Source organism: Balaenoptera ricei, chromosome 3, assembly GCF_028023285.1.
Source record: "Balaenoptera ricei isolate mBalRic1 chromosome 3, mBalRic1.hap2, whole genome shotgun sequence".
Classification (NCBI taxonomy): Eukaryota; Metazoa; Chordata; class Mammalia; order Artiodactyla; family Balaenopteridae; genus Balaenoptera; species Balaenoptera ricei.
The window spans coordinates 59,466,181-59,489,267 of NC_082641.1; the positions used below are offsets into that span (position 1 = coordinate 59,466,181).

The 23,087-nt window shown below is 41.5% G+C and overlaps 1 protein-coding gene across 2 annotated transcripts in view; it reads right to left on the reverse strand.

The window, feature by feature from the left end:
* Positions 1 to 4,215: 4,215 nt before the first annotated feature.
* Positions 4,216 to 23,087, reverse strand: part of GCNT4 (glucosaminyl (N-acetyl) transferase 4) — a 29,737-nt gene continuing 10,865 nt past the window's right edge. The window contains exons 1-2 of one of the 2 annotated variants that reach the window (XM_059916586.1): positions 11,358 to 11,448; positions 4,216 to 9,938 (exon numbers count right to left, since the gene is read on the reverse strand). In XM_059916586.1, the coding sequence (XP_059772569.1) occupies positions 8,573 to 9,937 (1,365 nt within the window). In that variant the 5' untranslated portion in view covers position 9,938; positions 11,358 to 11,448 and the 3' untranslated portion in view covers positions 4,216 to 8,572. Of the gene's footprint in view, positions 9,939 to 11,357; positions 11,449 to 23,087 lie in introns of those variants that run through there. The other variant, XM_059916585.1, reaches the window with a different exon arrangement.

The following is a 23,087-nucleotide window of genomic DNA, read 5'->3' on the forward strand; positions in this document are numbered from 1 at the left end:
TTCGGGGGGAGGAGGAGCACGGCAGTGAGGCTGGTGGTCTCAAACGGGAATGCCTGGGAGTGGATGACTAGAAGGGGAAATGCAACAGATGGTCCCAAATCCCGACTCTACCTGAGGTTAGTCCTTCGACCGTTTACTTCGTAAGCTCTTGTTGCCTTCTTCCCTACAGGACCTCAGTACTTTGTGGAATAAAATAATAATAGGCATGTGTCTGGCACTTTACTGCTCACAAGGACTGGAGTATAAAGTACAGGTAGGGTGCAGGGGCTAAGAGCTTAGACTTTGGAGCCATATGGCCTGAATTCCAACCTCAGCTCTGCTACTTACTAGCTGATGATATTGGGCAAGTCAGCTGACCTCCTTGGGGGTGCTTCCTCATCTACAAAATAAGGGTGATAATGGCAACCAACCTTATAAGGGTAAATGAGAATGGATGCAAAGCAAACAGAACATGTACACACATATATGTGGTATATTATTTAATGTGATATATGTGTATATTAAATAATATAAACAAGGAGTTGGGACCTGATTCTTCTGACTTCTTCTGTTTGAGGATTGCCCACCATTTTGTGTCAGCTCTCTAGGTTCCTTCAAGAGTGCTAAATGAGAGAACACTTAAAAAGTTATTTTAACCAAATCACTGTGCAGACCTTGTTTGGATCCTGATTTAAACAAACAGTGGATACAAATATTTGATACAACTGGGAAATTTTGAAAATGGACTTAGTGTTAGATATTAAGGAATTATTCTTAATTTTGTTAGGTATGATAATGGCGTGGAGGTTATGTCAAAAAAAAGATCCTTAGCAGTTAGATTACATTCATATTGAAGTATTAGATCAAGCCATCTAATATTGCCAATATTTGACCATATAGCTTAAATATGGACAAAACAGGCATTTGTCTGGCACCTTACTTTTTACCAGGACCAGTGCATAAAGCACAGGGGCTAAGTGAAATAATATAACGTCTGGGATTTTCTTTTGAAATATTTCTAAGGAAAAAACGGTGGAGAGATAGACAGATGAAACAAGATTGTCAAAATGTTAATAATTGTGAGGCTGGGTGATGGACTGTGGGAATTCATTATGCCAGACTCTCTACTTTTGTGTTTGTTTGCAACTTTCCATAATAAAATTACTTTAAAGTTTTGTTTGATGGTTTCTTTTTTGTTGTTGTTGTTGTTGTTTGTTTGATGGTTTTCGACTGTGTATTAGTATTTTTGACTACAATGGAAAGAAACCCAATTTAATCTTGCTTAAACAAAAGAAGGGATTTAACAGGGCTGGGATTTAACTGACCAGAGGGCAGCATAGAGCTGGTCTCAGGGAAGGCCGGATTCACTGCCTTGAATACCTTGAGGACCCTCTTTGTCCTTTTCTATTTCTTCTCTGTTCCTTTTGGCACATTAACTTCGTTGGCTGGTACAAACTTGGCCAGGTGGTGGGGTGGAGAACAGCCCTTGAGGTATATCCTTGGGTTTTGTGATCAGAGAGGAACAAGAGGTTCTTATCCCTGGGCAGGAATTTGAAAAGTCCCAGGACCCCCGATTAGCTTAGTTTAGGTCATGTGCCCACTCCTCAGACCACTCACTGTGGCTGTGAGGGACTATAATTGGCCCACCCTGGGTAACCTGACCACCTTTGTAGCCAGGAGGGCTGTTTTCTGAAGACTTGGGAGGGATGGGTGGAGGGACAAGGGCTGAGCAGACAGAAACAATAGCTACCTTTATAAGGTTTCTGGTTATTTGTACTAGTTTTTAGATTACAATCAGCCTTTGATCACAGATCATGTCTTTTTCCTTTCCAGTGTCTGTCTCTCCCACCCCCAGTTTTTATTTTAAGGTTTATGGAGCTGGTTGCAAGGCTTGTTGAAAAAAAATTAGCAGTTTCCATCTCTTCCCCCGTTTCCCTTCCTCAGAGACTAGTTTCAGTTCTCTGAACTGGTTCTTTGGCTTTACTTGCACGTTTCTGAATGACATCCTTATACTCCTACACTTGATGTTTCAGTCTTAGGCATTGCCTATTGATCACCACCATGGGAGATGATTTTGATATCTTTCACACACACCCACACTCCCCACCCCATGTGTTCACACTTTTTATCTCCCCAAGTTCCCAATAAATTATATCAGCATCGTGTTGATTAGATTAATATATAAATAGTACATGATTAACATTATATGATTGTGACTATGAAAACAGTACCTCCAGTTAAGCCACAGCTGTACCACTCACTGGTCTCCTTTGAGTTCATAATTTTTTCCACAGACATTTATTCAGTCCTTAATTCTCGATGGTCTAATTTGCTTCTAAATAAATACACTCAGATTTACGAGGTATTCATTATATTCATCATCCTGAAGAAATCTCTAAAGCTTTCTGACCTACTCCAGTCTGAACTGGTTGCCATTTCCATTGGTACCCACCTTTCATCCTAGGATGTCCCTTCACCATCACCCTAGGGATCCCTTTCACCTCTTTCCATATTGGATTCCATATTTCCTGCACAAGTGGTCTTCTCAACAACAGTGAGTGAAACTACCTGTAAAACTGGATTAATAATAACCCTGAATAAAAAAATAATTAGTAGCCATTAAGACAAAATTAAATAATGGGTGAATGATTGCAATGTCCTAGAAAAACATCGTTTAAGTTAGGGATCATGTTCTGCTGTTAGTAATAGAGAAGTGAGGTAACAGTAGCTTAAAGTACATGTCAGTTTTTTTCTCCCATAAAAAAAGACTGGAGGTGGGTAGTTTTGGGTGGTTCAAGTGGCATATTTTTATTCTATCCTTGCCTTATAACTTACACCCTCATGGTTTTAAAATGGCTGCTGAAATTCCAGCTATTACAAACACATTCCAGGGAGTATGAAAAAGTAAGGGAGGTGGGGGGAAGGCAAGCTAGGTAACCCACCTTTCAAGTGTTTTTCAGCTGCCCCATGCAATGACTTCTGCTTTTTCTCATTTGCCACCATTAGTTGAAAGTGACTACATATTTAAGTTCATTTAAAGATCAAAAAAGAGTAACTAAGGTTCAGGCATCCAAAATGGAGTTGGATGGCCATTGTGGATGTGGTTTCAGACACTTTCCTACATCACTGAGAATTTGAATCTTCTCTGAATTATATCAAACTCAAGGACACCACCAGCCATTTTTAAAACAATATCTGCTAGCTGCAAACTTGTAGCTTCAAAGTTCTCTCCCTCTTCGCAACTGTGTAATCATTTCAGATCCCAACCAACCCTTGCTTAACAAACACTCTTACTTCTTGCCAGCTTCAATCCTAATTCATGACAATTTATCTAACCTTGTGGGTTTTTGCCTTCATAAGCCTCCCCCATTTTGTAGTCCCAGGGAACAGTAGTCTTCTTGAAACTGTGTCTCCCTGGCTGCAGTCTTAACAACTCCCCAGTAAATGCCTCCTTATTTCAGTCAGGTCTCCTTTTCTGAAATTTTGGTTAACAAGAGGAAGGCTGGGAATTAACAGTTGGTCATATTGTTGCTCAGAATTAAACCACAGAAGCCAGGGAGAATGGATACTAGAAGGAACTAGCAACTTTTAGATCCTTCCTGGAATGGAGCAGTCATCAAAATTTAAACTTCGAGAATAATACTGTTCTGAAAGAGCTCTTTACTAACCATACATTAAACACCTTCTTTGATCTGTTAGAGGACTGGCTGCATCCTTGCTTTAGGCAAAGGTCTTTGCTTACCTTTGAGAATCAGACTAGCCATTCATCAGAATAAATAAAGACAATTTATTTCACATAGGTTGAGGCTGTAGTTGATATACACCAACCGAGTGTCCTATACAATTCCTTGAGAGGGAGATTTGCAACATATATAAAAACCAATAAAATTTTAAAAATCCATTCTCTTCAGGATTGTCATTCCTCGCTCAGAAATAAGGAAGTGATTCAAGGAAAGAAAAAGATGTATGTATAAAGCTGTTCACAGCACCATTATTTATGACAGAAAGAAAAAAGGAGTTTACAATCCAAATGTCCTACAATAAAGGAAGGACTGAGTGAATTATGGTATGACCATTAGATAGCCATAAAGATCATGCAGCGACATGGGAAAGCGATTGAAAATATACTGGCAGTGGGAAGAAACAAAATATGGATATGGGTATGGATAAGATTAGAAGGGCATTCAGAGAACTATAATGGTTTTGTCAGGATGTTAGAATTATGAATACGAATGATTTGTTTAAATTTCCTTTATTGTTCTATAGAAAACAACAGCAATATCAACAACAAAAAAGTAAAATAAATTTACCCAGGTCATTGACCAAGATTCTTCCTCAGATTCTTTCCTATTTGTCCTCTGCATGATTTTGTCCACAATGCTCCCAGGAAGGACAGTGCTACTCTACGTGAAGGCCATACCTGAGGTCAGGTGAATAGTCTTCCTGTGGCTTTTATGCATCTTCGTGGGTTGACACACTGATCATCTGTCTCTGAAGCACAGCTCAAGCTGTTTATCATGCATCCTCATAGAAATTTTTTTCCAAGTAGTAGGAATAAATTTGCAATCATCTACTTTCCCTTGCCAAGGTTTCTTCATAATCGGTTTCATGAAACTAGAAGCCAGTTGTCCTAGTTTAGATGCAGATTTGTAGGCACCAAAGGGAATTAAAAATATATGGAATTGCTAATCTGGGAATCAAGCCTATGGGTCTTCAATATGATGCTGTATACCTACCCATCCTACCACTGCCACTACCAAAAGCAATCCAAATTCTTTCATGGGATTACATAGTTGTCCAGTTTGGCAAGACCTAGAATTAACCTTAGGTTAAAGTAGATGTTAATTTTTTTTTATATTGAAGTTTCCGAAAATGGCCCTACTCCTTGAGATGGATTGTGATTTATGAGTGTGACATGCACACTCCTTGTCAGCTAGGGAGGCTGGGGTCTGTTACAGCTTTAGAAAGTGTGATAGAAGAAAACTAACTGACCAGGGGGATTTTCAGAGCAGGGGTGGGAGTGTGGGGATCAGTGATGACAAATGCCCCTCAGCTCAGTAGAGCTGGAAAAGATGGTGTTATTCAGGACACAGGGAAACTCATCCAGAATCACTCACCAACCGAGCCTGAGGATACTGGCGGAGCCAGGGTCCTCATGTTCATGGGGCTTACAACCAAGGCAGGCGTCCTGGTGCAGAAAGAGTCGATTTTCCAGGGATTGAGGGATGTGAGATAAAGAGCTCAACCTACTCCATTGAGAATAAACTTCCATAAAGTAATCAAGGAAACAAGAATATTTATCTGGATAGTTAATCTTAGAGGAGAAACTAACCTGAAGGAGAATGAAAACAGAGAAATTCCGAACGATTCTTTGAGATTTTGCCAAATTAAATTCAAGTTTGTGTGCCTATGTTCTGTGTACAGAGCACACACTGAATTTTTTTACTCTGATGTGAAATTAACTGTGCTCTTCAAATATTGGGCAAGGGTCATCAACTGAAAGAATCTTTGTGGGGAACCAGCACAACCTGAAAAAGGAAATGTCAAAGATTCCAGGGCCTTGGTTTTGGGAGCACATTTTATTTGACAGTACTGGAGAATAAACATCTAGTAGCAGCATAATAGACAAATGCAACACCAATCTATTTAAAACTCATACAATGAGAAATATGTCTTTCAAACAAACAGACAAACAAAAAAAAAATAAGGAGATTTAGAGACCAGTTGATAAAAATGTTAACAAAAATCAAAACTCATTCCATCATCAACAACAAGTTATAACATACAGGGAGTACATTCACTTTACATTCTCAAAAAAGATTGTCATTTTGTTTTCTCTGCAATATGTCAATATATATATATTTATGTATAATATTCACATTCTGGAAGGCAAGAAAAATCTTCAAATTTAATTCCCCAAGTTTAAAATATTACATATATTTCACTTAAAATAACCAAAACATTAAAAATAGCAGCAACACTGGTCTTTAAATATTATTACAGTAGATTATTCACATAATGTAGATGTATTTGGGTAGCTCTTTCACTATTAATATTATCTAATATAGTTTACAAACTCCAAGGTCCTGGTCTCATTGCCAAATAATAATCTAGATTCAATAAATACTATGCAAAGAATAATTATAAAACACAGATTGCAGAACATTCTCCAGACTAGAGAGAATCATACCAAAATGTTTTAGGGAAGAATCAGGTTTGAAGGAGGTTTGAAGGCATGCAGGGAATCTGCAGGATTTCCAAGGCAAGAAAGAATGATCTGACAAGTTCCCTGGAATGTCAGGAATTGAATCCTGAGAAATATGTCTATGTGGAGAAGGCACTGCCACCTCTTCTTGGTGCCATGTTTCATTTGAATATGGCATTAAAGTGATTAACCACTGGAAAATTTCCCAATAAACAAGGGATAGAATCATTTCTCACCAGGAGGCAAGACACCAGACCAGGAGGTCGATATTTATTTTTCATCATTTTCATTTATTCTGACGACCAAAGGCATAGAAAACAAGATTTCAACAGGGCTTTGTGTATTTAAGCCTGGATAGTAGGAAAAGTATTTCTACCCCTATCCTGATCTAAGCCACTGGACCAATTTGCTAATCCTATTCTTTTAAAAGGAGCCCCAGATGTGGTGACAGGGGTTTCTTAGTACCTGGATTCTGTTACAAAAGTTGCCCCTGCAATTGTGGCTTCTTTTTGTATTTCGAAGGTTTTTTAGAAAAGGTAAATGGTTAAGTGTCACAATGGGGTTAGACCTATGTTTGCCTCATAGTAAGACTGCTCGCTGATATTTCAATAGTTTGTCCTAATTTTCAAACCACTTTATATACTATTTCAATTGATTCTCACACAGAAGTGTGTGAGGAAGCCAAGGACACATCCAACTGTTCACTTCATAGACCAAGAAAACTGAGGCTCCTGGAGATCATAGTGATTAGATTGTCACGGTCACACACGGACAAACTGGTAATTTGAAAGGGGTAGGGGAAAAAAAGGGAAAACAAACAAGTTCAGGAGAAAAAGAAACGGCGACAGAAATGGTGTCACTTGGCAGATCGTATCATAAACTTTAAAACAAGCAGAAGGCATTTCACATGTAGAACACAGACATTTAAAAACATTTAAATACTTCAGTCTTCCCAACAGTCTCATACTGGTCTTGATTACTACATCTTTATGTAGTTATTGAGGCTGACACTGAAACATAAGATCATGGAGAATTTCTTACATGAGTTCCATTATTTCCCAGGAGACATAAACATATTATAGCCTGTTCTGAGGACCCCACTCCTGTTCCATTTCACCTCCAGCACAATAGTTACATGAAAATATATGTATATTTTGACTGATTTTGGTAGTTTTCTAAGGTGTAGTTTTCATAAAATATCATTAGTGAATATTCTTGCTATGTCCTTAGGAAAATTAGCTTTTTCTCTCTTGGATTGAAGCTGAGAAGACCGCAATGAACTTAGAGCTTTTATAAGTTTACGTTTGGACTCCACTTGACAGTTGCTGGAGAAGTAAGAACATTTTTTTAATGACTAATAGTTAATTTAGTAAGCTGTCATATTTCACACAACCTTTTCAAGAAAATTTAGTGATTCTTAGCTTGTCAGTTCCACAAAACAAAATTATACTATTCCATTGTGAAAAAACTTACATATAATGATAATCTATGAACAGAAAGACTTAGGTTCAATGTTCTGGAGAGTGACACTTTGAACTGTTAATCAGTTTTTAACTTTAATCAGTAAATGTATTAAGGAAACAGCTGAATTACAAAGGAGGTCATTCATGACACCATTGCGTAACATGATGGAAAAGTCACACAAATCCCTTTGTTCCTCCTCAGGCACCACCTGTCCCAATCCTCCGACTTAACTTCACCACCTCCCTAACATTCATACACTAGAAATGCCTCCCCAACAGAGTCACCCAACCCTGAATTGAATAAGCGACGTACCATAAGGTAAGTTATGCTTTTGGCAAGCAGGAAATTGGACAATTCTTTTAGTTCTTCTGAGGTAGTAGAGTCTCTCCTTCTAATATTCTAATGGTTAAGAAAAGTCTAGGGAGCTGAATTAAGAGGCAAGTGGAATGTTGGTCACTGTACGTCACCACTGCTCTGAAATTGGTGGTTATTATGGTTATATAATTACCGCACACTCCACAACTTCTTCAGTGGGACCCTGGCTGTTACGTGGACAACTTATGATATTAAGGTTGCTGTGTGATTGGGTAAGCCACAGCTCCTTGAGGGCACTGTGTAACTCATCACAACTTGGATGCAATTCCTACATGTTTCTAAAAAAGTGCCTGGCATATAGCAGGAACTCAATAGATATCAGATTACTGACTGTTGAAAATCTCCCATTTAGCTCAGTGAGATTACAAGCAAAAACATACGTAAAAACACCCAACCAAACACAGACTAATTGTCACTAAAGGCCAGGTCACTTTCCCTTGTGTGTGGAATTGTAGACACCTTTCAGACTATGAGAAGGTTAAACGCAAATGGTACTGGCCATGGTATAGCATGCAATTCCATATTAACCTTATTTCCATCACGACTTTATCATAATGTGGTTGTGGCTGTTTTAGCCATAAATAACTTTTCTGAAGATAAAGTGATCCACTCTCTCTGCTGTTCTTCAAGCTTTTCCGCCAAGCATTTAATCAAGACAGGGTCCACCTTAGAATCAAATTTATTAGCAAACCAATGTCCATCTTTCATAAGCCACCTTAGTTCTGCTGCTCCATAGATACACACACTTCGGAGGTGAGAGCCAGTACAACTGGGATAGAAAAGGCCTTCTAGATAATTCCATTTGACCAGGCGGGTCTTACTCTGTAGGTCAGACACATCCTGGGCTGTCCTAGAAATCCCCCCGGGGATTCCTGGTACCCGAATTAAGGTAGCCCAAAAGTGCTCATCAGGCGAGTATGTATCTTTAGACCAGGCAAAAAAGTCTTTAACGAGGGAGTTGTTGAGAACATATTTAACAAATGCTCGACTTAAAACAAAATAAGCACTGCCAACAAATATCTCGATGTTATGAGGGGGGGCTTCCTTGGAGATGTTTGTCCTCACTGGTAGTTTCACATATTCATAAGGCACCTGTCTGAGTTCATGGTGATAAGTGAATCTTTCCATCTTAGTGTTAGGGGGTTTCACTGTCTCTAACATATTTGATCCATTGAGTTTCTTCAACTCTGACACTAATTCAAAGTTTGATTTCAAAGGAAAATCCTGCCCACACAGGTTGATAACATATTTCCACTGAACTGAAGACTTGAGAAGGTCTGACAAGCAATTTAAATCAGCCTGGAGTCTGGAAATGTGTGCATATTGTACAATCTCTAATTTGGAAGCAATGAAAATATTGGAGAAGCACTTAGCTAAATTGTTCATGGCAACTTTGAAGGTATCAGATGATTTACGGTCATAATGGATGCAGTAAATATTGTGCTGGTTGTATATAGCATGGATTAGCCTTTCAACCATAACTGCATCTTTGTGAACAACCAAAGAATAGGCTATTGGGAAGCTTTTCTCCTCCCTTGAAACAAGCTTTTCATGGTAGCTTCGTAGGGCCTGATAAATGTCACAATCACTGGTCATTGCCACGACATCATCATCATTCAAGTCAATGATGGTTCTTCTTCTTACTTCCAGACTCTTGCCAATTTCCAAAGGCTCCTGTTCATAGACACCTGAACAGTTAATCTCATACGCGATTTCATTCTTAACATGGGTATATCTGTTCTTTACAAAAGGCGAGGTACTTAGGGAGTACTCAACCAAGTAAATGCCTCTTTCAGGGAAGAGGAGGCGTTTCACATTTAGAAGCTTCAACAAGGAGAACAGCCATAGGGTTAGAAACAGGATGAAAACTTTCTGCTTTAGGTGGTGTTTAAAACAACATTTGAATGTCTTCATTCTGTAAGAGAACAAAGGAATAATTCAGTTGAAATATGAAGAGAAAATTAGTTCAGTTCAACCAACATCCACTGGGTGCCTACCACACACCAGGTAGAATGCTGGGCCCAAAGATGATTAAAACAAGATTCTTGTCCTTAAAAGAATCCAGAAACAAGGAAATGGAAATACGTACAATGGTTGTATTTTGTCGTAGTCTGTGTTAACTATACCTAATTTTGAGGGATGTTGGTTACCAAATAGAATGAAAAATAATGTTAACTCCTAAAATATAGGTACTAAGTATCTTAATTGTCTGTATTTGTGCTTAGCATATTTGGGGAGGGATTGCTCTGGTTTGGGCAGAGGCCTAGAGAATTGGATGCTGTCAGGAGGTCATTAGAAATGCAAATGACCCACCTGAGGCTAAAGGGAATATCCATCTTGATTCTACCTTCAGATCCTGATTAGATCTAGATCTGATGTCAAATGGGGAAAGCCCAGTGAATCACTGCTATAAACTGAATGTTTGCATCCCCCCCACCTCCATATTTTAAGTCGAAACCTAATTGCCAATGTGATTGTATTAGGAGGTGGGGCTTTTGGGGAAGTTTTTAGGTCATGAGGGTGGAGTCCGCATAAATAGGATTGGTGCCCTTATAAAAGAGACCCCAGGGAGCTCCCTTGCCCCTTCCACCATGTGAGGACACAGTGGGAAGCTTGTTGTCTATGAACCAGGAAGCAAGCTTTCATCAGGCACGTAATCTGCTGGAGCCTTGATCTTGGATTTCCCAGCCACTAGAACTGTGAGAAATACATTTCTGTTGTTGATAAGCCTCCCAGTCTGTGGTATTTTATCATAGCTGCCTGCGCGGACTAAGACACCCACCTTCAGAAATAAGAGCAGTGGGCAGACCCCCAAAGGAGCTATAGTAAATATTAGACACTACAATTTTATATAGATTATACAAATTTGGTAAACTTGCACGTTTCACTTATTTATTTTGTTAGGCCCCATTTCCTCACAGGGATTAGAAATTTAGCCCTTAAAATGAGAAGAACCTGACTCATTGAGAGAAGGCGGGGGCCAGGGGCCAGTTTGGCAGAATCTGTCAGTTTTACGAACCCATCCAGAAGAGCTCATGTGTGTGCAAAGAAGGTGTGTAATGAGAAGCTTCCCTGAAGTTAAGGCTAAAGACTGAAAAGCACTAAAATGCCCTACTGGGCATTGATTAATTACACCCACACTGTGTGAAAAAGCCTGAGAAGAATCTGCACATATCCCTGTGGAACAGTCCCCACTGTAGACTGTGAAACAGAAATAAGGAACAGTGTAGAGTGAGCTCACATATGTGTCCAAAAAAGACTATATACACCCAGAAGCCTAGACACAAAGAGCACACGTTGCCAAACTTTTTCTTTCTCTGTCACAACTACTCACCTCTGCCCGCTGTAGTGGGAAAGCAGCCGTAGACTGTGTGTGGCTGGGCTCCAATAAACTTTTATTTACAAAAACAGGCAGCTGGCTGGATCTGGCCCACAGGCCAATACTTCCAGAAGGACTAACGATCTGGGGCCTGGGGAGGAGGGGGATTTACTTATCACTGAAGAGCCTTTCGGACTATTAGAATGTTGAAAATGATTATATTACTTTATCAGATAAAAATGGGCTACCCAACAGAAGGGCATTACATGTGCTTATTTGGGGAGCAGCTGGAAATGGGGAAATCCAGGGGGTATTACCCAGAGGCTCGAGGACAGGAGGGCTGACCAAGCTCCTAGGCCTGCTTCCAGGAGGTTCAATTACTGAGAACTGGGGAGGTCTGAGGAGCCCACATACAATTTCCTTACACATCGCAATAAATCTTAAACGAGGACATAATCATTGTACCCAATTTCCTTAGAAGAGTTAGCAAGACATTTGAACCTGATTTACTTCTGTAGTTTTCTTTTATACAGATTGATTGAAAAAGCTCTCCTAGGAATGCCATACTCTCATTCACCCTCACTTGAATTACCCTCCTTTAAAGAACGATACCTTATTTATCAACGCCGAACTGTTCTGTAGAATCTGGTCCTCCCCACCACACCTCAGTCTCTCCTCTGTGGGTTTCTCCGGGGTCCTATGCTTAGCTTACTGCTCTTCTCACAAACACTCTTCCTTGCTTTCGGGAGTTCCACGTATACACATTGCCAACACCTTTATCTTCAGCACCTACGTCTTGCCCAAGCTTCTGACGTGAACATCCAATTACTTGATAGACATCTCCACTAGATAGCCCACGGGCACTCAACATCAATGAGTCCATAACTGAACAGGACACCTTCACCTCTCCTGTGTTTTCTGTCTCAGTTTATCCACTCAGTGACCCAAGCTTGAAACTCGAGAGCCACCCGACTCTTCCATTTCCTGTACACCCACAGAATCATCTCACAAATACGCCTCAAATTCATCCCTTCTTCTCCTTCTCCATTACCAGGTCCAGACAACATCTTTGCTGACCAGCATCACACTTACATAAAAGGGCAAAGGCTTCAGTGCCTGAGGATAACCTGATGACTTCTCCCCAGACTGGGAAAAGGTCAAAAGCCCCTTTCAGGATTTGATAAAAGCTCATTCTCACCAAAAGGCTTGCACCTCCACCCCTTGTTCCTTCTAACTTGGGGAAAGGAATGCTTTCAGTCAAAGGCAATTCTGGCGTGGTGAGTAGGTGAAGGGGCTTTACTTGGACTTAGGACAGGGCAGAATAGGGAGGGCTGCTTGTTTCCCCTGATGTTAAAGGCTGTCCCGGAGGCAGACGAGCTCTCCCGCCTAAAGATGTCTGGCGTGGGAAGAAAGTCAGAAAGCAAGGCCTCTGGGCTGTCCCGGTTCCCTCCTCTTCTTCCTTTAGAATTAATTCTTGTCCCTGGCTGGCGAAGCTCAGACACGGGGCCCAGAGCTAGCTCCCCCAGGACTCCTCACAGCGTGCCTGCCACCTCTCCTTCCCGGGTGCCCTGCGACCCTCCCTCTCTGGGCAGGCAGCCATGGCCTCCTGGCTCAACTCAGACTGTGGAGACACTGGCTGGAGTCGGGAAGTGTGCGCGCCAAGCCTTCTCAGGAAGGGCAGGGAAGCGCGGGTGCAGGAGGTCAGAGGTCACAGTTCTCAACCTTAGCTTTTCTCAGGACACAGCCTCTGCATGATACCCACCACCCCTCCCAGCACAGACGATGCTGACATACATACAATGTTGTAGAATGAATGCCTGCATGCTTCCATGTAATGCTCTTTGTTAATTTAATAATATCATTATTATTAATGCAGAGTCACTCAATAAAGAGTTGTTGGAACTTCCCTGGCGGTCCAGTGGTTAAGACTTCGCCTTCCAATGCAGGGGATGTGGGTTCAATCCCTAGGATCCCTGGTCAGGGAGCTAAGATCCCACATGCCTCACGGCCAAAAAGCCAAAACATAAAATAGAAGCAATATTGTAACAAATTCAATAAAGACTTTAAAGAAGGTCCACATCGAAAAAAATCTTAAAAAAAAAAAAAGAGTTGTTACTTGGGGTACTGTTCTACCAGGGGCCAGGGGTGGAGGGATGGGAATGATTTCCAGAGGCGTGACCCAGGTCTGACTGGAGCTGGCTGGGCTAAGGCTGGCAATTACGCCGCCACGTCTTTCCTAGAAAACCAGGGCAGCGAGGTCACTTTCTACAAACACCCCACCCACTCTTTCCTCCTTAAAAGCTCATGGGCAGAGAGCAGGCAGGTGTTTTGTTGCCACGAGGTAGTCTTACATTGCGAATAATTCCCCACCCCTGGCAGAAGGGGTATTTCCCTCCCACCCACCCAAGCAGATGAGGAAGCTGACCTGCTTAGGGAGTTATCACCACGTGGGCGCGAGTGCCTAGTGATGACGCAGAATCGAGAAGGAAATGGCAGCAAGGGTTGATCGCTACATCAAATGAGGTCTATTTGGATAGTTCAATAAAACCCCAACAGGGATGTGGAATGAAGCATTTTCCCCAAACCATCTTCTTTTCCTCTACCCTCCCAGGCATTGTTTACAGTCTTAAAGGAAACAGCAGGCGCACCAAGGTACACCCCAGCTAAGTGGCTATAATTGCGTTCAGGGCTGAATGGCCACAGCCATTAGCAGCTTTTCAACGAACTCTCCTTCGTCAGTAATTCGTCAGCAATTTAAAACCCAGGGCTGTCACTGAAGTACGTGACTCCTAACCCAGGGCAAGAGGGCGAATGGTAAATCACCAACGAACTGGAGGAAGGGTTGTGCATGTGGTTTAGCTTAGGCACCAAGAAGGCGGGGCCCCCCCGCCCGCGCGCCCGTCCTGCTCCCTCCCTGCACACCTGCACATCTTCCCAGGAGCTCACACGGGCGTGTATGTGTGTGTGTGTGGGGGGGGGGGCACCGGGAGGAGAAGAGAAAGTAGTGCAAGGGCTTCAGGATGCCCCGGACCCGGACATGGATCCCTGGAGAAGCAGTGGCTTTAAGACCGATCAAACTAAGCCTGGTTTTCTTTTTTTTTTTTTTTTTTTTCCACACACACACACACTGTATTTTATTTTTACAAGAGATAAATCGACTGACACCAAGCATTGTACATGGATGACCACAACAAAAGCAACAATGATTGCAATTACCAAACATGAAACACACTCATACTATGTCATAGTATTGACATTCAGTCCAGTAATCCTCCACTGTAACAGCTCCTTTACTTTGCAGTGAAAATTGATTTGTATATTCTTTGCCTCTGAGTCCTTGTGGAATTTTTTTTTTTTTTTTAAATTCAGACAGAAAGTCACAAAAATTATACTCATCCTCATCAGTTCACTCAGTCCCATGTAATTAATTTTTTTTTTTCATCTTGATCTTTTGTTAGCACTTTTATGAGTTCATCAGTTTTTCATTAGAGTTCTGAAAATGCTTATTCATTCAGTTCAGCAGTACAGTCCGTTACCAGAAACCTGTACTTGTCAGAGTCTTTTCCATGTATTTCTTGAAGATGTCTCAAATTGGGGATTAGAAGTGCCCCCGCTGGGGCTGTGAGGGCTCTGGAGCCTTGGTGAAAGGAGTTGCCTGCAGAGGTCCTCAGGGCACATTACAGGTCTTTTCTTTCCCGGCACCCAGCTTGCCTGACTCCAAATCTTGGGGTTTTTCCAGTGTATTACACAGGACGTGCTGGTGTTTTTTGTTTTGTTTTGTTTTGTTTGTTTTTAAGAAAAGAATCCACTAAACAATTTTAGGCAATGTGAAGGAAATGACCTTCACTTTTCTGACCAAAGGAGGAGGTGGAAAGGGAGGAAGGAAGGATGAAGCGGCTGGGAACTAGTAAGATCTTGCTCTGGGCTGAGCTGGAGAAAAGGCAGCCACACGTGGTCCTGGCGGCACGGCCGGGCTTCAGCTTGCGGGAGGCCCCTGCGCTGGACCCTGGACGAGCCCCTCAACCTCTCCACATCTCTGTGTCCCCATCAGTAAAAAGACGTTAATAATTGTAACTACCTCAAAGGGCTTTTGACGTTAAGTGAGGTAATGCATGCAAAGTGCTTTGGCACAGTCCAGATCTTGGCTGCCTGGTAAATGCAGATGTGACTTCAATATTTTAGAACCAGTGCTTGAATGCGTCCACGTAATGCTCGTTATTAATTTAGTAATATCATAATTCTTAATGTAGAATCACTCAATAAAGAGTTGTTACTCGGGGCATTGTTCTAGGTACTCCGTATGTAATAACTCAGTTCCCTGCACAGACCAATGAGGTAGGTACTACCTCTCTCCCTCTTTTACAAGACAGGAAACTGAGGCACATGGAGATAAAGAAATTGCCCAAGGTTATACAGAACTAGAAAGTGCTTTAGTTGGAACTTGAACCCAGAGAGTCTTTCTCCAGGGGTGAACCCTCTAGGCAATGCTGTCTCTTGGAATATAAATTAAAAAATAGTCCTTATTTTCCACAACAATTTTAGTCCTTGATTAAAATTTCTCATTACTGTGTCTTATCTAGCTGTCCTAAAGTTGGAACAGAAGTGAACATCAAACCACGTTTGAAGTCCTCAGAACTTCCACCCAGTTTAAGGGCTTATTTAGACGGAGAGTCAGCCTGGAGGAATGCTGGCTGATGAACACGTTCTGTTCCTGCAGTTGGAGGCTGGCGCCAATCCACATGCCAGTGAAGAGGTCAGTCAATCTCCCATCCAGCGGAATCCACTAAAGGAAAAGAAATCGAGCTCTCCCTAAGAAATTCTGCCATCAGTTACACTTGTATCCTGTCACTGACTATTCACTGATTCACTTGTTCTTGTTCTGACCAGTGACACAGATTGGGCTCTCTGAGAATTACTAATTGTTTTAGAAACTGCCTGGGTGCAATCTCTCTCTACGTGGTGAATATTTCCTCTATGGGCCACCTGTAAATTCTTAAAGTTTGTATCATTATATGTCAGTGTAAAAAATAGGCTTTGAAGAGTTTATTGATTTGGAAATGTCAGAATTTTGTTTCTTTCTAAAGTCTTACAAAGAGGAATCACTTAAGAACACTAATATAAAGATGAGGGCTTCCCTGGTGGCGCAGTGGTTGAGAATCTGCCTGCCAATGCAGGGGACACGGGTTCGAGCCCTGGTCTGGGAAGATCCCACATGCCGCGGAGCAAGTAAGCCCGTGAGCCACAACTACTGAGCCTGCGCGTCTGGAGCCTGTGCTCCGCAACAAGAGAGGCTGCGATAGTGAGAGGCCCGCGCACCGTGATGAAGAGTGGCCCCCGCTCACCGCAACTAGAGAAAGCCCTCGCACAGAAACAAAGACCCAACACAGCCAAAAAATAAAAAATAAATTAATTAATAAAGATGAGCTCACTCAAAAAAAAAAAAAAAATCCTGATCTAGTTGAATAAGCCAAGGTCCTCCTACTGCACCTCTCTGATTTCAATAAAGCCATTGATTCTCCCCTCGGTGACATGTTCATCACCAAACCCAAGGAAAGTTTTGGAGTAAGACCATTAGTGGGAGGATGACTCAGCTGAGATGCACTTCCTCAATGCCCCCATAGCACCTGAAGTCAGCAAAGGAGCAGAAAGGCAAGTTTCTTGCTCTGATGACCTTACATCTTCATCGTTCTAGAGGGAAGATTGCAAAAGGCAAATAATTATCAGACTGTGTGTAGCTAAACAGTAAGAATGGTGTCACTGGGTCAGTAATATCATACAATATAAATTGAGGACAAACGTCCTCAAATAATAAGAGGTTATAGTCTCAAAAAGGAAAAAAAAAAAGGTTTTCCATTCTCTGTTTGTAAAAGTAAACTTTCTTCTTTATTTTCTTCAATCAGAAAGTCAAAATAGTCTAAAAAAGAAAACAAAGCTCACCAGTAATCTGCCACCTGGCCATAGCATTCTGTGGCAGTATGTCCATCCAGACTGTTTTAAATAAACATGCCTGTTTTGCCTTCCTTTTTTTTTTTTTGGTAAAAACAAAAATTTTTTTAAATTAAAAAAAGTTTTTTTAGGTTTCTTTTTTAAATTAATTTTTATTGGAATATAGCTGATTTACAATATTGTGTTAGTTTCAGGTGTATGGCAAAGTGAATCAGTTATACATATACATATATCCACTCTTTTTTAGATTCTATTCCCATAGAGTATTGAGTATTGAGTAGAGTTCCCTGTGCTATACAGTAGGTTCTTATTAGTTATCTATTTTATACAGTAGTGTGTATATGTCAATCCCAGTCTCCCAATTTATCTCCCCCACCCCCGGCTTGCTTTTTAACAAGAAGGCTCACTCCTTAGGCACCGTCTTAGCTGTTTCTTTCATTTCACAATATACTGTGAATGAGTCCTCTTCTAAACTGGGTCTGTGAACTGTTAGAAAGTAAACGATTTCTGAGGTCAACATAATTTTCTATAGGAGAAAAACAACTGAAATAATAGAATTGACTTTTCTGGGCCTTCCCCACCAAAGCTGAATTAATTATCCCATAATTCCTGAAGAAGCTTAGAAGGAAAATCCTAAAGCTGACAAGAACTTCAATGGTGACTGAGTCTAAATTCCTCCTTCTCTAAATGAGGAAGCAGAGACCTACCCATCATTAGACCCTGTTTCACTCTTGGGATGCCGGGAACACGTTCCCCCATTACATACATGTTTGTATATCCAGCTGCTCCCCCTTAAGGGAGTGGACAGAGGGGGGACCTCTACTCCCCCTACCCAGGCCCCTCAGGTGGTACTCAGTCCAGCTTGGCTCCACTGCCCCCTCAGCTGAGGCTGTTCTGGCCAAAGTCAACAAAAATCTGCATGCTGCCAGAGTCGGAGGACACAGACCTGTCGCTCTCTAATGGTCTATGCTGAGCGCCAGTACCATTTACATTATCTTATGAATTCCATTCAATAAACCTGTGAGGGAGGTACTATCATTGTCTCCATTTTTCAGATTAGGAAACTGAGTCACAGAGGACAAGTAGCTAGTATGTGGAGGAGCCAGGATTTTCAACTGTGGCCCGATTTCAGAGCCTATGCTATTAACCATAATGCGAGGTTGCCATTCCAATCTCTTGGCAGTAGAAAAACCCTGTTGGTTCTGCATCCAAAATGTAGGGGATGTAGGAGAATCCACCCATCCCTTTCCACTCTAACCCAAGCCAGCATCAACTCTTGCCTGTATATGAAGTAACCGCCTCACTAGCCTCCCTTGCTTCCCTCTAACCCAGGGGTCCCCAAGCCCCGGTCCACGGGCCGCACAGCAGGAGGTGGGCGGCGGGACAGCGAGTGAAGCTTCATCTGCCGCTCCCCATCGCTCGCATTGCTGCCTGAGCCTTCCCCCACCCCGCCACCCTGGTCCACGGAAAAATTGTCTTCCACGAAGCCAGTCCCTGGTGTCAAAAAGGTTGGGGACCGCTGCTCTAACCCACTCTCTGTACTGTAGCCCAAACGATCTTTTAAACCCATCAATCACATCACTCCCCCTCCCTACCCCACTCCTTACACTTCGACCACCTTCACTTGGGTTTCACTGCACTTACAATAAAATCAGAAATCCTTCCCACGGACAGAGGCCCTACCTGTTCCTGCCCCTGCCTTCCTCTCTAACTTCATCTTTTTTTTTTTTTTGACATCCTTGCGTGGAGGTTCTGCACAATGTTTACTGGCTAGTTTCTCAGGGGGTTGACAGTAACACTAACACTTCACATATGGCAGAGAAAAAAAAATGTGCCTTTTTTCTTTAAAAACAAAAAAATTAAAATACCCAGCATCATAAATAAAGTAGGTTATCGTATTCTCTTATTTTGGATCCCCCCGACTTTCTGCTTCAAACGCAATAACAGTCCTAGTAGTGCTGGAGCCCAGGGGCTTGAGGTGAGAGGGTGAGGGTCTGCTTGCACAGTTTGCACTGAATTCTCTCCAACTTCATCTTATTCTGCTTTTTTCTTGCTCATTAAGCTCTAAGCAATACCAGCCTTTCTACAAGTTCCTAGAACACCACAGTCTCTTTCCTGCCTCAGGACCTTTGCACTTGCTCTTCCCATGTTGAGATCATTTTTTCCCTGAATCCCGGCCTGACTGGCCCTTCCATATCCCTCAAGTCATAGGAGAAATATCCTTTCCTCTGATCGTCTCTGATCACCCTTCTCGAATCTCTTTCCTCACTGTCACACTCTTTGTCTTCTTCTCAGCACTCATCACAGCAGCAGTTACTCTGTTTACTTGTTTATTTCGATCTCTGGGACAGGCCTCATTTACGCTCTACCCCCTGGCCCCATGTACATACCTGCCTGGCACAGGATGGTTGCTCAGAAGAACAAAATCAGAAGATCCAAGTTCTATGCGGGCTCCGCCACCAAAAATGCCTCAAGTGTCCCTGGCAAGTCATTTAATGTTGGGTAAGTCTTTATTTCCCAAATGTTGAAGGGGATAATGGTTTTGCTATCCCACAATGCTGTTATGAAAGTCTTATGATACAATGCATGTGAAATAGCTATGGAAGGAAAACTGTGGTATGCAGAAGTCAGGTACTAGGACCTTTACAAGATGAATGATTTCTTGGGAAACCAACATATTGACTTTTCCCTGGTTTTCTAAATAGTACGTTCATTATATTTCTAAAATAGGACATTCATTATTCTCTTCATTCTGACATTCTAATTATTATTTGTTTTTCACTTCCTGACAACATTCTTTTTTGTTAATGTCTGAAGTATATTGTTCCCGAAGATGTACATACACTTATCTTCGATTTTGAAAGGTAGGAAGATGGTTACTCTAGTTAAACTTTAGAATTTTTTCCCCAGTCTGCTCAATATTTTTTGAAAGATCAAGAGCCAAAGATCTTTAAAGCCAATTCCTTTAAAAGACATCCAAGAAGAGTAAATGGAACTAGTTCTGTGCAGTTACAAGCAGCTCAACTGTTTCTGTAACTTTATGCATTGCAGAAGCTGTAAACTTTTCCCCTGAGCTCATTATCTTTAGGGGCAATTCTCTAGAAAGTACAAAACTGCAATGACTTGTTCTAGCATCCCTGTCAGGCAAAGCCATCCCCAGGGACCACGTAAGAAAGTGGTCCTGAGGAATCTGCAGCAATGCGAGTACACAAAACATACCCTCAAACAGGGCCTCCAACGGCTCAGTTTCTCAGATCATATGTCCAGTTAAAACTGTCTCACTCAGGGAAACAAGATGCCCCTCTTCCAAAGGGGCTCTGGTTGAGGTCCCTGTGGACCATGTCACAACTGATAGCTTCCTCTACAGGCAGCAGGCTTCTGTTTACAAGTACAAAGACTATGGTCACCGCTTTCCTTAAACGAAGGTCTACCTAACCTGCAAGATTTGAGAACAGAGGTCTGAATAAAAATCCTGGACGGGAATATCAGTCTATCAGCCACCTCTTAAGATTATAATTCTTCCAAATAGTAACTTGGCTGGAGCCTCTCCGGTTTGGGGGAGATTTATAGGGTCATTTAAGGTCACGTGGAAAATGAACAACCCACATTAGGATGTATTTACCCCACGGGGGTCCCTCAAGGTCATCGCAAATCTGGGCTTGCAGCAGTAGAGAAAAAAAAATGCCAAATTCAGCCAGCTTTTTATAGTCACACCAATTAGGAGACAGCCAACGATTCTGCGCTTTGTTGCATCTGGTCCACAGGGCAAACCTCAAAAGCTGATTGTGTATCATGCTGGGCAAACTATATGGCTAAGAAGTCTTTAGTAGGAAGTCGAAAGGACCAGAAATGATGCTACTGAATGAAAAGTTTTTTATTTTGTAACAATTTATGACCCTCATTATGTTGCAAAACATTGTTTTTCCATAAAAACAAAAACAACAAAAACAAAAACGGTGGTGGGGGAGTGAGGTTGGTTTAAAAATACCTATGCCGTCAAATTTCAGCTCTGATGGCAACAGCTTAAATCAAATGTTTCCTTCTTTGTAGATATAAAAGGTTACAAAAAAGGTGCTCGTTGATGTATTCAATCTTTATCTCCCAAGCTTTATAAACAGAGAGGTTACATTCCTTTCTTCAGTTCTCTTCTCTGCCTTCCACACTTAGCTAGCCCAATACAGACCCAATATATAGTTTATGTTTTATGTTCTAACTTAAAAATGTGGCTTTATTTTGGCTTCTTTTTCTATAAAGAGGAAAAACTGCATTGAAAAACATTTAACTCCTTTAAAAAAACAAACAATCACATGTTTAGTGCACTAGAAAGAAAAAAGAACTTTCTCTGCCCAAGGTCTACATGCTATGATTTCCACCCCATCTCACCCCACCCCAGAAATTTCTGGAAGCACTTCTTTGGTATTATATGGCTAACTCTCTATTTTACACTGCCAAAATTAATTCCTCAAAGGTTATGCAGCAACTGAAGAGACACAGTAACTGATTTCTACACCTGCATTTAAAGTAGAATTTCCAATGCTGTAACTACATCAGAGGGAGCACAGGGACCCACAGAGGTGAATTAAGGGTACAAACAGCAAAAATGGCTTAAAGCCAGGCCACACTCTCCATGAATGGATTAGATACACTCAGTTTTAAATCATCAGAAAGGCTCCTTTGTTTACCTTCTGTGTTCTGCCACTGCGGTGGGGAGCTGAGCCGGAGATTTCAATATGCTTCTGCCCTTCCACTAAAAAATTCTAGACTGGCATCCCTGTCATGATGTTACCATTGAGTCAAGATCTGTATTGCTTGGTTTAAAATGAAGATATTGTCCCAAGAGCTTGTGTGCACAGAGACACAATAAAGTTAAGACCCAGGAACTTAAGTTAAAGGTTCTGCCAAAATAGGAATTTCAAAAGCAGAGGTTTCATGTAAAACCAGCTGGCATCTCCTACAAGGAGACATTCTAGTAATGGTTTTTATTATTATTTGTATTTTTATTGAGGCATTGTTGATTTCCAACATAAGTTTCAGGTGTACAACATAGTGATTCACAATTTTTAAAGGTTATACTCCATTTATAGTTATTATAAAATATTGGCTATATTCTCTGTGTTGCACTATATATCCATGTTAACTTATTTTATACATAGTAGTTTGTACCTCTTAATCCTCTACCCATATCTTGCTTCTCCCCCTTCCCTCTCTCCACTGGTAACCCATAGTCTGTTCTTTATATCTGTGAATCTGTTTCTTTTTTGTTATATTCTCTATTAATGGTTTTTTCTTTTTTTTTAATAAATTTATTTATTTATTTTATTTTTGGCTTTGTTGGGTCTTCATTGCTGCGCACGGGCTTTCTCTAGTTGCAGCGAGCGGGGGCTACTCTTCGTTGCAGTGTGCGGGCTTTGGAGCACAGGCTCTAGGCGTGCGGGCTTCAGTAGTTGCAGCACACAGGCTCAGAAGTTGTGGCTCGCGGGCTCTGGAGTGCAGGCTCAGTAGTTGTGGCACACGGGCTTAGTTGCTCCGTGGCATGTGGGATCTTCCTGGCCCAAGGCGCGAACCTGTGTCCCCTGCATTGGCAGGCGTATTCTCAACCACTGTGCCACCAGGGAAGTCCCGCTAGTAATGGTTTTAATTAAGATAACAGGTCTCAACATGTAGGTTTTATTTTCGGCTAATATAATAAAAAATTAAAAAGATTATTTAGTTAAAAACTAAACATCTCAGCAAATTTATATGCCAACTGTATAGAATACAAAAGTGAAAGACTCTTCAGATCTCCAAATGTATTATAAT